Source organism: Ornithorhynchus anatinus, chromosome 10 (assembly GCF_004115215.2).
Source record: "Ornithorhynchus anatinus isolate Pmale09 chromosome 10, mOrnAna1.pri.v4, whole genome shotgun sequence".
Classification (NCBI taxonomy): Eukaryota; Metazoa; Chordata; class Mammalia; order Monotremata; family Ornithorhynchidae; genus Ornithorhynchus; species Ornithorhynchus anatinus.
The window spans coordinates 7,822,291-7,836,481 of NC_041737.1; the positions used below are offsets into that span (position 1 = coordinate 7,822,291).

At 46.3% G+C, this 14,191-nt stretch overlaps 1 protein-coding gene across 1 annotated transcript in view; it reads right to left on the minus strand.

The window, feature by feature from the left end:
* Positions 1 to 14,191, minus strand: part of ANKRD17 (ankyrin repeat domain 17) — an 85,416-nt gene that overhangs the window by 30,272 nt on the left and 40,953 nt on the right. Inside the window, 8 exon segments of the mRNA XM_029073757.2 lie at positions 1,167 to 1,315; positions 5,275 to 6,021; positions 7,473 to 7,575; positions 8,580 to 8,723; positions 9,779 to 9,906; positions 11,134 to 11,221; positions 12,777 to 12,886; positions 13,241 to 13,432. Of these exon segments, the coding sequence (XP_028929590.1) occupies positions 1,167 to 1,315; positions 5,275 to 6,021; positions 7,473 to 7,575; positions 8,580 to 8,723; positions 9,779 to 9,906; positions 11,134 to 11,221; positions 12,777 to 12,886; positions 13,241 to 13,432 (1,661 nt within the window).

Consider the following 14,191-nt stretch of genomic DNA (forward strand, 5'->3'; position numbering starts at 1 on the left):
ACAGTAAGTGCTTAATGAATACCATAAACTTAAAAAGAAAAAAAGGGGTGAGAAAAATTGATTTTTCTGTGAGGCCGTCTCCATATTCTCCATATTCCCTTAGCAAATTACAAACCAAACCTGGGAGCACAAGAGGAGGACTACAAATTCACTACCAGGTGATTTCCACCTGCTTTAGCATGAAATTGAAGTTCCCCGGGTGCTCTTAGAAAAACCTGTTCTGAGCCAGAGCGAGAGCGTGCCAGGGCAGAGATTAGTAAGATCCTTGCAGGGGGTGTAGGTTCTCAGTAAGAATTTTTCTTTATAACTCAAATCGATGTGCTGGTATTAAAGTTGTCAGCAGGAACATTCACAACTCAATGGATTGTCTACCACCACGATTTTCCAATGTGTTTTTCTCTTCTCTTTACTGAATGTGTCTTAACCACTGCAATTAACAGCTGAAAATACTGTAAACCATTTGAATATAAAACGTTAAGAAATGGTTTAGTTGCCAAAATATTTAGCATTCGGTCGATGATTCCCACGTTACAACATAAGCCTTGCCAAATTAGGGGGTTTCAAGCAGCTCACGTGTCTTTCAAACAATTTTTTTTAGGCTTTTAAATAGTTGGCTGCTGCTGAACTGGAAAATACAAGCGATGGCTCCATTTAAACTCATCTTCAAAACATTTATTTGCACTCCAAATGTTTCCTTTCCTTAAAGATAATTTTGAGGATTTCAAAACGAAAACTTAACAAAGTGTCTAGAAATCTTAAACTCACTTTAAAGTGACCATTTCTGACTTTCTGACAGACAGTTTCTGGCTCTCTTTCTGAAAGAGCAAATCAAACCATCCGAAGATTTCGGAACAAAACAAAAAAAACACAAAAAAACCCAACTCAGCCTGCTCAAAATTTAGATTAAGATGATTTGATGGAATCAGAGTCGACGTAAGTATTTTAGAAGCATTAGAATATATCCTTATCTGAATATGATGAGCGGGTGACAGCCTAGGATAGACTAGAGGTAAGGAATCTGAACGTGATAAAGGGATAGTAACCGGGGGCGTGACTGGTCAGTTAAGTACACTCTTGCGGGGGCGGAGGAAGAGATGGAGAAGAATTTGGTCCATTTGGGTAAGGATGACGCTACTGAAAGGCTGCGCCCTCCAACCGGAGCTTACCTGTGCATCAATATCAATGGCAGGGTAGATAGGAAGCATGGCTGAAGGAGAGATGATGGGGCTCGGAGCTGGCGTCTGAGGCTGGGAGATGGAAGTGGCGATACTGTGGGTGGGAGTGTTTGACATTGTAGACGCTCTTCCGCTCACTGCTGTTAAACAAAATAATTGCACTTAATCAGGGTAAAGTCAGTTGCTACTTCATGGTGCCTGAAACTTTTCTGAAAATCTTTATGGCTCCTTTTTTGAATCCATCTCTCTACACTGAGACTGCTGTCGCATTTTTTTTTTAAGTTCAAATTTGGGGAATATTAACAACAGCTTAAAAGTTGTGTGCTTCGCAGTAGAGATTTATAAGGTGCACGTTTAGATTGAAGCAAATTTTCTAAGCAGCAGCTCGCTTGTGGAAAACTTTCCGTTGGCTTCCAAAATTCCTACCCTCATTTGATTTGGCAGTTACGACTAACCAGGTTTAAGGAACTCTGACGTGCACTTGGGTAAATTTCAACTTTTGGAGTCTGAATTTCAAATACGCAAGGCCCCGGATCAAAACTTGCACAAGTCTTGACATGGAAGCGTCTGACCCGAGCAGATTTAAAGAATAGGAAACGACCTCGTGCGCTGCGTCATGTACACGAGGAATACCAGCTGCTAAATAAACTTTTTTCTTTTCAAGTGTTCTTGGTAGATACTGGCAAGAGAACAATGACCAATCTAAATACAGAAGAGCCAATTTCTCCATTTGGGGAGAGTCCCCCAGTGAACAAAACTCAGCGTGGGGTGTCCTGGCATGATATTTTGAGTCATTATGTTGGATGGAGATGGAGGTCTACAGAGCCTGTACACTTTATTCCCTGAAATGAGTGAAACATTCCCTAGTATACTAGCCAGATCGCCAAACCAACTATCTTCTGCTAACCAAAATTCCCACGGCAGATTCTACTAGCCACTCAACAGTATCGTTGTGTTCTGTCACTGTGGGTCCCATTTAACCTCGGTTTCTTTCCCCCCAGCTGGCCCAGGCACCTTTTTAAGGGTACAGTGGGGCAGTGGAGGATGGAAACGCTGTGTTTTAAGTTGTTGAAAAAAGTCATCATAAACAGCATTATGAAATTGTATTTTGAAGTTTAAAAAGTACTTTTATTCTTCAGAATGAAAACTGCCACATAGGTTCATCTTTAACATAAAATGCTAAGTTAAGCTAACCGCTCCCCCCGAAACACTAAAAGAGGCAACTAATTCTCCGTTTTCCAAAGCTACCTAGGTAGGCAATCATAAATCCAGACTTCCCTAAAAAGAAAGCCCTGTCCTCCTCCCGCCGATTTCCAGACCTTTTCTCTCTCCAAAGGACACATTTTTAACACAACCGAGACCATTTAAGGAAGGGTATCTTCTGTCAACTTTAAAAGTACACGGAGGCATGAGAGGATTCTACTAAAGAAACTCTGGAACTGCTTCCCTGGCTTCATAAAGTCAATCCTCCCGAGACCAAAGCCTGACCCCCAACTCACCACTGGGAAGGGTGGAGAGGGAGGTGTGGAACAGCCAGGTGGGACAGAATTCTTGCTGGCACTGAAGTCCGCTGACTGAAGAACCTTCTAAGGCGGAGCGAATACAAAAAAGCTTGGGAGGAATCTTGAAATTACCACACTAACACAGGCAGCGAAGATCAGAGTGACTACTAACGAGGCTACCTTGCCCAAGGCCTAACCTAGGACCCTGCTTAGGCCTTATGCTGCAGGCGCCGCGGCCCTAAGGTGAGACCGTCAGATTCCTGCATCTATTTCCCTGTGCTTGTGCTGCTCCTCTACTTGCTTCTGGTGCCCCCTCTCCCAGCTTCCGGGAAACTGACCCACAAGAGTGAGACCCTGTGAGTAGCACTGCGCAAACCACTAGCCCGACTATCTACTCCTCTGCGTAGGGCCTCGGGCTCAAAGTCTTCATTACTGGACCCTTCGTTTGGGACGGGCGGTTCCATCATCAGTCTCACCATCACCAATAAGCAGTGAATTGTAATCATTTTGGCTTTTCAAGTAATGACTAACGACTGGGCTACACATCAGGAGAGCAAAGGGGTAAAACAGCATCTCTGAAGGGAAAGCACATTCCAAATTCACATCAAGAGGGGAGCGACTACAAATTTGTACAAATGTACTCAGAAGAGGTTTAGAGCCCTGCCAACATGGAATGGAATTCGACCTACTTAGAAAACTTCCAAGTCTGTAACCTAGTCAATTGATCCGGAGTTTCTTCCCCTGCCAGCGCCCATCCCTCCTGCTAGACTGTAAACTCCTCAAGGGCAGGGATCTTGTCTACTTACTTTATTGAACTCTTCCCCCGAGCACTTTGATACAGAGCTCCGCACACAGTAAGGGCTCAAAAAATACCACTGGTTGATTACATAGCTCCCTCAAAACCTCTTACTGTTCACGAATGTATTGTACACATGGAGCTTTTTTTAGAAAACCTTACAAAACCGTACAACAAAAGTACAATAAAACCCTGGGCCCTGACCTGCTGAAACCGTGACCTCGTATGGATGTCTGGTACAGACTCTGGAGGAGGCACTGGCTGGCTGCTCGGTGAAAAATGCAGTTTTGAACCTTGCTAAACGGAGCCAATAGACCCCTGTATTAATCTAGAATCCAACAACCTTGAATTAATACGCTGAATTTTGGGAGACCTCTAGCTGGACACGGGGCGATGTTAATGGCGACCCGTAAACCAGGAGCGGGCCACAGAAACACATGGTGAACACCATTCAGGTTACAACGTACTGACAACTAAAAGCCAAGGCCACTCCCAGATCTGTCGTATAAATTAACGGAGAGGCTCTCCCAAGGAAGATTCAGCAGAAAGAAGTAAGCCGTTAGACTAGAATTACAGCCAGTCACGGTGGGATTTAACTGAAAGCGGTGGCCTGAATGAAGGCCATAAATGCAACCCTCTCTCTTCCACTCGCCCGCGTGAGCTTCGGCAAATCGCAACTTCTCCCTTCCACAGTTCCCTCATCTCCAACACGAGGATTCGACACCTGCTCTCCCTCCTACTTAGCCTGTGAGCCCCCGACTCTCTGATCATCTTGGCTCCACCCCAGCACTCAGTGCAGTGCTCGGCACACAGTAAGCGCTTGATAAATACCACGATCGCTATTAGACGACAGGAGTGCTTCCCGAACGTACACGCTACGGCCAACGGGGGAACTGAGTGATGAAAAAAGTTGATTCGGCAGGTATTAAAAACTATACAGTGTCCAAGGGTTCATCCTCTGGAATGAAACTTGGAATAAATCGACATCTCATTCAGTTTAAAACACCATCACATAAAACTATTGCTATGGAAATCACTTCATCTTCAAGGAAAGCACAGTTATCAACGTTGATTTCACCTTTAAAGGCTACTTAACTTGCACTCTGAACCAACGAAACACGGATGGCATCAGTCACGCAAGGTTACTTTTAGGATCCGCTTGACTTACACCTGGACGTGAACTTGAATAATGTGTCACAATTTTATGTTTAGGAGAGGAATTTGAGGAAAATACTGGAATTAAAACTTCCATTAAAAATTCATCAAGAGCTTGGCTTTCGGGTCTGAAATTTAAGGCACCTTTTATAAAATCCCAAGGGTACCTTCTGATCGTTCTAACGCAAAGGCTGTTGGTGTTTTAGGAAGTTGCAAGGTGTTAAGAGTGAGTTTTTAAACTGGGTCTGAAGATGGCTCTTCCATACCAAGACACCCCCGTTCACAGATAACGTGCCCTTGACGATCTGAAAAATCTGCTTCCAATTCTCTCTCGGTCCCCCCGGGACCATTCTTAGAGTTTCCGATGTGAACGGTTTCAATTTTCTGCCGTGAAAACCCTGACTGGAACTTCAACCCCGCCAACAAGCCGAAGACTTGCTATTTTCCGCTCCGGTCTCAACACGGCGGGGGCCGGCCTCTGAGACGGGCCCGAGGGGCGGGCCAGACTCGTCCCCCGGCCGGCTAGGCTCTCTCGGGTGGCCCGAAACTCGGGTGTGAAAGCTAGGGAAGGGGGAGGCCTGGGATCACTCTCACCGGACTTCAGCGTGTCACCCTTTCACACCTGCCCGTAACAACAGAGACCCACCTGCCATGATGTCATCCAGCGTGTCATTGAGGGTCTGAGCCGGGCTGGCTACCATTAGCCCCTGCTGTGTTTCTGTGAGAATTCCTGGCCCCAGCCCTGCCAACTGCGCTTGGCCCAGCACCGGCTGTCCAACTATAACTCCTTGCAGTTCGGTAAGGTTGGCGATGGACCCCGGAGGCAAGGACCCCGTTGCCAAGGGCAACGCTTGGGGCATGGCCAGAGGCTGGATCGGCGCGAAGCCCATCTGAGCAGCAGTCTGCTGGGGGTCGTCTTTGAGCGAGATGGGCTCCGCCTGCTGCAACCGGGCACAGTCTCCCTCGGGAAGCTGTTCTCCAAACCCAACCGGGGTCAGGAGTCCCAGGTGCTGACAAGACTGCTGCTGCTGCAGTTGGATGCGTTGAGCTTTGACCTCCAGGTATTGCTTTTTGAGCTGCTGCTGGGTTTTCAGCTGCAGCTCCCGCTCCACTTTCTGCAGTTCCTCCAGGATCTTTTGCTTCTTCTGAATCTGTTCCTCTCGCGTTTTGTTCAGCTCCTCGATCTTCTCCTTGGTGAGCTGGTCGGCGTGTGCCAGTTCCAAGGACTGCAGCTGGGCGTTCTTTTCTATGGCTTCTTTGATCCTCTGCTCCAGCTCCGTTAACTTGCCCTGGGCCTCTTCTACAATGCTCTCTGGAGACTGATTGGTGATGTAACCCTGTGCCTCCTGGCTGTTTGCCGGCAAATGGCTGCTGGATTTTTGCTTAGAAGTAGCTGTGTGAAAAAGAAACCCCCTCAGAAGGGCACATGAATGGCATCCTCATCACCGCCTCACTGCCCGGAGGGTTTGCACCCACGGTCACGCCCAGGGCACCCCATCAGAAAAGGTGGAAACCAACAGGCAGATTGCTAAAAGCTACATCACACCTTCCATTTTACCACAAACACGAGGGAAGAGATTAAAGGGCGGGGCGGGGGGGGACACGACAGGGTCTGGAATACGACACACAGCGTTTTCTGCGCGTCGGCTTCCAGAGTCTCCAGTGAGCGGGTGAAGAGAATAACGGTCGGCTCTGAGTTTTGGCATCTAAGCGCTGCCGTCAGATGTAATGGAAGGAAAGGAGAGAGAGCCACCATCCTTAAATCTAAGGCGGTCAAAATGGCAATCGGATCGTCAAGGACTGGAATTCCCATCGGAAGAGAGAAATTGTTAGCGTGGGGACATTTTCAAGAAAATCATGCACTTAGAGAGATCCTTTCTGGAGCGGCAAAAATGTACGAGTTTCGCATCCGGGAGTCAAGGCTCCTGACGGCTAAGATTCAGTTCTGATAACTCAAGTACTCAAAAATCAAAATTTGGGTGGAGAACAGAAATTCACACTTGTTCTCAAGCCCAACTACCAGAACGATAAAATGGGACCGGTCAGTGTCCCAGAAAAGAAAGGATGGTGGGCTAGTGCTATCCACTTTATCTTTTGATTGCCAAGACAATGAGTGATCTGGTAGGAATCGACTGCCAAAATGACAGAGATATTCGGGCTCTCCAAGACAGCAGATAGAGGGGGCGGAGGGGGAGAGGTGGAGAGAGAGAGAGAAAAAGACAGAGAAAGGAGGGGGGTGGAGGTGAATACCCCCATGTTAAAAACACAAAAATCACTACCAGAACGGTAGTTTCAGTGCCCCAGGACATTTAAGAAACATGCAGTCAAAACACGCACATGTCAACCGAAGGACCGAAAGCAGAAAATTTAGGTAACCCCCTACTCGTTTAAAAAAAAAAAAAATATGTAGCTCAAATAGTTTTAAGAACTTATAGGAACACAAACACAATATAAAATCTGCATCAAGTTCTGAACTTGCCCCACACTTTGTGATCTCATTTCTTAGGTTTTCTCATAAAGTGGTCAACCTAAACGCAAACTTAGAAAAACTGAAATTAGAAAATTTGGACCCTGCATATGACCGAGTTGAGCTGTTGGAACACTTATAAGAACGGACCAGCGAATCATCGTATTTCAAATCTAGCACCCAGTAGATGGTACCGTTATTCCTCCCACTCCCTCCGTCTGCCTCAGTGGCAGACTTTTCACGGTAGCTCAAATCTGGGGGCGGGGGTGGGGGGGAGAGAGGCCAGTAAAATGGAGATTGTTTGGCCACTTGAAGCAGGGAAGAACTGCCCTCTAGTTTCTAAGAAGAAGCGTTTTACACGCGGAACTAACACTGACCTTTATTTCTGATGGGAAGGGTTGTGGCGACATTAGCAGGGGGTTTGTCGGGCTCCTGAGGCGGGACGACCATGGGCAGCGCCTGCACCGGTACACGAGGAGCCTAAAACAACAGATACCAAGCGATTAACCAACCAATCATTCAATCAGTCAACGGTATTTATTAAACTCTTCCTACGTGCAGAGCACTCTACTAAGCACTTGGGAAAACACGATCTAATCGAGTTGGCAGGCCCGTTCCCTGCCCGTAAGGAGCATATGGTCAAGAAGGGGAGACAGACGTTGAGATAAAATTTCTAATACACAATTTGAAGATATGTACGGAAGGACTGTGGATGGAGCGATCATCGACTGTTCGGAGGTCACAGATCCAAGCGTGTCGTCTGATGATGCATTACGCGTTGACCGAAAAGCAACGTAACCTGGTGGAAAGAGCCCAGGCCCACGAGTCAGAAGGACCTGGGTTCTGAGTGCATTTCTGCCAGCCGTCGGCTGTGTGACCCTGAGCAAGTCACTTCACTTCTCTGGGCCTCATCTCTAAAGTGGGGAGACTGTGAGCTCCGTGTGGGACACGGACTGGGCCCAACCCAATCTGCTCGTCTCCAACCCAGCGCATAGTACAGTGCTTAAATACCGAAATTATCATCATCATGACGCAGAAGGATTACCGCCCTTCTACCTCCATAGTGCTGGGAAGTGACAGTCAAAGAAAAATTAGAATAATTGAAGGTGTTTGCAGATATTGTGATCCAACAGCTGCTTTGTATCAATGTTACAATCAAGGTACTAACTTAAAAGGTGATTCAATTCCAAGCGCCCCCTCCCCATCCTCCACCACAGCTTCTTTTAGTATCTTAAATTCATTAGAAGCGGCAATCGAGTAATTATTCTGGCAATGAAACGTGCAGGAAAACACAGAAGCAATTTTTACGGCAAGTGACACCCCCCTCACTTTTTTTTTCTTTTTCCAAACAACAGCTTTCTGCAAATTAGACTAAGGACTAATCTGTAGAAAGCACCTTCACGGTATTAAATAACACAAAAGACAATTTTGACGACGCCAAAAGGAAGGTCGAATACGACACGGCATCCCACTCTGAATCTTACCCTATTTAAATCGTGGGACGGTGGGGTCAACTGGGTGACATCAGGTGGAGGAGCAGAGAGCAAATTATTGGGGTAGTCCAAGAGATAGCAAACCACACTTGTATGACCTCCTTTGGCCGCTTCTATCAACATTGTCGAACCATCCTAAGGGGAAGAGAGGAGGGGTGGGCGCGGGGGAGAGAAGAGCATCAATTTTATAAACTTATCTTTCTTGCACGTTCACCGCAAATACAACCGGAGTGTTTGTGGGGGGCACGGGTCACAAGGAGAAGTTTGTGTTAACGCTTCACTGCTGAGAGGATGCCAAGTGTACCCAGATTTCCACCGGACAGGAATTCATCAAATTCTGAGAAATGATTTGCTCGCTCTCTCCTTTTTACAGAACCCCCCTGATTTCTAATTATTACACTGCCTTACTCTAGTAGTCACTTTTAATGAACTGCTTTTAAAAGCTGAAGAGTCAGGAGATTTCATTTACGGTGGCTAATACCGCAATCGATAATTCCAACTATTCAAAGCTATGCACACCGAATATACGGATTTAAGTCAATAGCACTAAGTTTTTCAATTTCTTGGAGATCATTTCACTATTAGAGTTTTATTTATCCTAATACACACTGATTCTGATTATTTTCTTTCTTGCTAGTCAAGAGGTAGTTCTGCAAAAGTATTAGAGGAATTGCATCTAATACAAGCGCACGAAGGAGCGGGATGCTGAAGATGCTTTTTGGTTTGTTGCTGATGGTGGGTGCCTCAGAAATTGACTAGGTCCATTTCGTGTGTAAGATCCGCTCCGTGCGCCACTATTAGGGTTTTATTTCCCTATGCTAAGACAGACTAATTCCGATTATTTTGTTTTTTGCTAGTGAAGAGGTAGTTTTGCATAAGTAGAGGAATTGTAGCTAGTACAAGAATAACCAGCAGAACCCTCAAGACCGTTGCTGATGGTGGATGCCCCAGAAATTGACTACGTCCTTTCAATCTGTGTGTAGGATCTCCTCCGTGCGTCGGTATTAGGTTTTTATTTCTCTATCCTAAGATGCGCTAATTCTATGTTGTTTCTTGCTAGCGTAGAGGTAGTTAGTTCTGAATAAGAAGTAGAGGAATTGTATACAGTGCAAGTGTATCAAGGGGCAGAACGCTGAAGACACATCATGGTCTGTTGCTGAGGGCGGGGGCCCCAGAAATTGTCTACGTACTTTGAGTCTGTGCGTAGGGTCCGCTCCGTGCGCCAGGAGCAATTCTACCACCGCCAGATGTCCCCCGGCACAGGCCAGTGACAATACTGTGTGATCGTTGTTGGCCGTGGTCCTATTCACATTGGCTCCTTGGGGACAGAACAAAGTTAAGAGAATCAAGTTATCAACAGGGAATTTTACACCTTTGGGAGTCGAGAAAATCTTCCACTACAGGAAAATCGATTTTTCGACCCGATTCCCTACAACGGGCACGATCGGTAATGTGCACAGGTCAAGCCTTCCTCACGCCCATCGTGATCAGGAGGAGGAATCCAAACGCAAGTAATTACGTTTGTTGGTTATAAACGGGTGGATTCCAATTGCTTGGTCCGGGTGGCGATGTTTACATTGTACAAACGCTGCCTCTGTGATCTCAGCGCTTCCCAATAGAGAAAACGCTCCTTTAAAACCCGACCTAAAATGGAATCCATAGCAAAAGGAACAGAGCGTGATGAACTGAATTCGGGTCGGCAACCATTAACTGGGTCATCAAGTAACAACCGCCTACAGAATGAACCTCGTTTGACTGAAATTAAGCCAAATGGGTTCCATCCCTCACGAAAACACACCTTTCTGTCCCTGAGGCCAGAGTTCCAAGTGACACCAAGGCAGCGGACGTTGCTTAAAACGATCCTGAACTACACGTTCCTAAGGGACTAGAGACCCTGGCGTTTGGTTGGCAACTGCAGGCCTGATTCTGCAGCGCAAAAGCAATCACGTTCAACTCTTTTTTCAGTCTTCCAGAGTTCCGGGCCAGAGCCTCCCTCCCTGACACTGCCAGGCTCCAACTCTCCCCAGAGTCCAGAGGAGAGCTCCGAGATCCCGCTGAGGCTAGTAGAATGGAGAGTCCCCAAAGCCAAGGACCTCACGTTATCGATGCAGCAGGTCTGAAATCATCAACGCGGGCGGCACTGCATGAAACTGGGGCTATGGAGCACCGCGCGGGTGACCGATAAGCTAGACCCGAGAAGCGGAAAGCCAGAAATGCCAGCCAATCAGTGTGAGCCGGGGCCACCCAACATTCATAAATATATCAGAGTACTCATTTTCAGGACTATGAATGCCACAAAAACAAGATGGAACTTTCACAAACTGGCTTTCGTTTTAAGTGTTATACATCACTAGTCTATTTTCGCCAAGTTAAATCGTTACACATTAAATGTCGGGCTACATTCTGGACTTCTCACCTATGGTGCCGTTTGAAGCCACCGCATGCTGTTTTCATTAGCAACCGAGTCGCTCTCTCTTTTTTTTTTAAAACAGTTGAAATGGCAAATATACACTTCATAAAAAGGGCTATTTTCCTTCAGACTCACCTTTGCTGATCAAGAACTGAACAGTACAAACATGACCTGCTCTTGCGGCTTTCATTAAAGGAGTCCTTCCACCTTCAGATTCATGTTCCTGTTTTGAAGAAAAGCTACGCGATCACTATTTAGAATTTGTGACACCTTTCGACCCTTTATCCCCTTGGTTCTCTTTCACCACCAAACTGGGTGGACAAAGTCTAAATCACCGTGACTTAACTTTTACGGGCCCTGAAGAGTAGCTCTTGTGGGGCTAGGGAAACTACATTCTCGCACTGACCCCAAACTAGTGGGTAGGTTATCAGTATACAAGAAGAGGGAAGAGGAAGATACGGGCTGAGTAAAACCGGGCCGAGTCCGCCTGGGTTCTGGGGACACCTCTGCTATTTCTGAAGAGGGGGCTGGCCTGAGCCCCCATTCTTAATGTGGCAAACTCGTCTTTAGAGCGTAAGCTTGTGTGGGCGGGGAAGGGGGTCTACCGACTCTGTTGTACTGTGCTCTCCCAAGCGCCTAGTCCACTGCTTGGCACACGGTAAGAGCTGGAAAAATAAAAATGATTGATTGACTTCCTTTCTCTAGAGTTTAATTCAACCTATAACCAACAGAAGGAGAAGCAGTGTGGCCTAGTGGATAGAGCACGGGCCGTGGAGTCAGAAGGACCCGGGATCCAGGACTGGCCCTACTGCTTGTCGGCTCAGTTCCCTCACCAGTAAAATGGGGGTTAAGACTGCGAGCCCCATGTGGGCCAGGGACTGTGTCTAACGTGGTTAGCTTGTACCTACCCCAGCGCTTAGTACAGTGCCTGGCACATAGTAGCCTCTTAAATACCACCATAAGAAAAAAAAGAAACAGAATCAGCCAACAGCCTGGCACATGGCCCTCACTCAGGAGGGGACGACTAGGTGTGGGATCACTCTGACTAGAGGGAAGTTTCTGACAGATTGCACTCGGAAAGAAGAGCTCATAAGAGTGAAGGAATTTGAGAGCTAACAGGCCTAAAACCAGGCAGAATTTTTTTAGGCTGAAAAATCAGCACCTTGACTTTATATCATCGAAGCAGAAAAATAGAAAATGACTTATTTGATGTAGCCAAGAATCTGCTCTGCACCAATTTCCGAGGCAAAAATGCAATGTGTTAAATGGCCCTAATCCACCTATACCAGCATCCCACGGTTGCTACCTGCCTCCGGGAAGACCTACCCTTAAATCAGCCCAATCTACAGGCCCATCTTTCACTTCTTCACCCATCCATAAGCTAGGCCTACAGAACACGATACCGAACTCATCTGGATTACCGATAAGACTAGGATATCACTTAGACTGATCCTATTTGCCACCAAATAACATATTCTACTCTCCTAGGTCTTACAGAAAGGAGACTTTCAAATCACTTCAGTGTCCTTTTTGTTTGAGCCGGCCCTTTCTATTAGCAACCTTCCCCATGCACATGTATGTGCAGGCTGGGTTGTTGGAGGAGAGCAGCGAGGTGAGGTAGGAGGGGGCAAGGTGATTGAGGGCTTTAAAGCAGAGAGGTGAACGAGTTTGTTGGCTAAGGACATAAAAAAACTTGGGCAATTTGCAAGATGGCATTTCATTCAGTCTTCGCTTTTCATTTTCTTTCCAAGTGGGACTGAAGAAGTTTAACCGCTTACCAAATCTGCTCCTGCCTGAAGTAAGACATCTGCTACATCGGTATGTCCATTTTCACAGGCATATGTTAGAGCGGTATCCCCTGTTGCTGTTGTGGCGTGCACATTAGCTCCTGCGAGAAGTATCAGTGAACAACGGGTGAGTTTCATCAGTGACCGCACTCGAAAATGCATGGAGGCCCCTGAAAGTATCACACTAATGACATCATCTTCACTTCAAAAATTACTGCCCATTTTTAGGAGCCTCTCTCTGGAGGCGAAGAAGAGAACTGCTTAAAAACACCATTAGAGGTACATACTACTAAGATCACATGGGATTAAGACAGCAAATCGTAGTTAGAATGCAGCCTGGGTGACAATTTCAGCGTGCAGAATAAGATTTAATTAAAAACAAGCTGTCGCGACTGCTTTCTGAAGGACATTTAACAGAAAAATCAAAATGGACACCACACAAAATGACCACTTACCTGCTGCTAGTAAATATTTAACTAACTCCAAATGACCCTCTTGAGCAGCTTCCATTAAAGGAGTCGAACAGCCTAATTCTATGTCAGCTCCCGCCTTGATCAGAAAGTCGGCCACTTCGAGGAAACCTCCACAGCATGCTAGAGTCAAAGCGGTTTCTTGGGTTTCTTCTGTCTGTGCATTGATATTTGCTCCTTTAACAGACACACAGAATGCAGATTATTGAAAACGCACCTACTTATTCAAAAGTGGCAAATGATGATAGCGATTATGCCATTTCTCTGAATTCTTAAATCCCTGCTCAATTCCGCAATATAGAGAATTGGTACATCTGGAGAAACAAAGCCATAACCCACATCCCAATATTTCCATTGAATCTGTGAGGCCCAGGTGGGCCAGGGACTGTGTCCAACTTGATTAACGTGCAGTTAGCTCAGCACTTAAAAGAGTGCTTGGCACAGAGTACTTGCTTAAATACCATTAAAAAACCCCCAAAATGAATATCAAAACAGAACAAAGAATCATATTTGCTGAGCACTTGTGTGCAGAGCACTGTATTAAGCACTTGGGAGAGTACAATATAACAATCTAACAGAAGTGAAAGACATGTTCCCTGCCCATGAATTTACAGTATAGAAGTGCAGACAGACATTAGTACAAATTAATAAATTTCAGATATGTACTTAAGGGCTGTGGGGGTGAGGGAGAGGTGAGTAAAGGGAGCAAATCCAAGTGCCACGTCAACGCAAAAGGGAGTGGAAGAGGAGATAAGGGCTTAGTCAAGGAAGCCCTCTTGGAGATGTGCCTTCGATAAGGTTTGGAAGGTGGGGAGAGTAACTGTTGGTCGGATACGAAGAGGGAGGGCATTCCAGGCCAGAGGCAGGAGGTGGGCGAGAGGTTGGCAGTCGGATAGACAAAAGTGAGGTATACTGTGTGTAAGTATGCGTGAAATG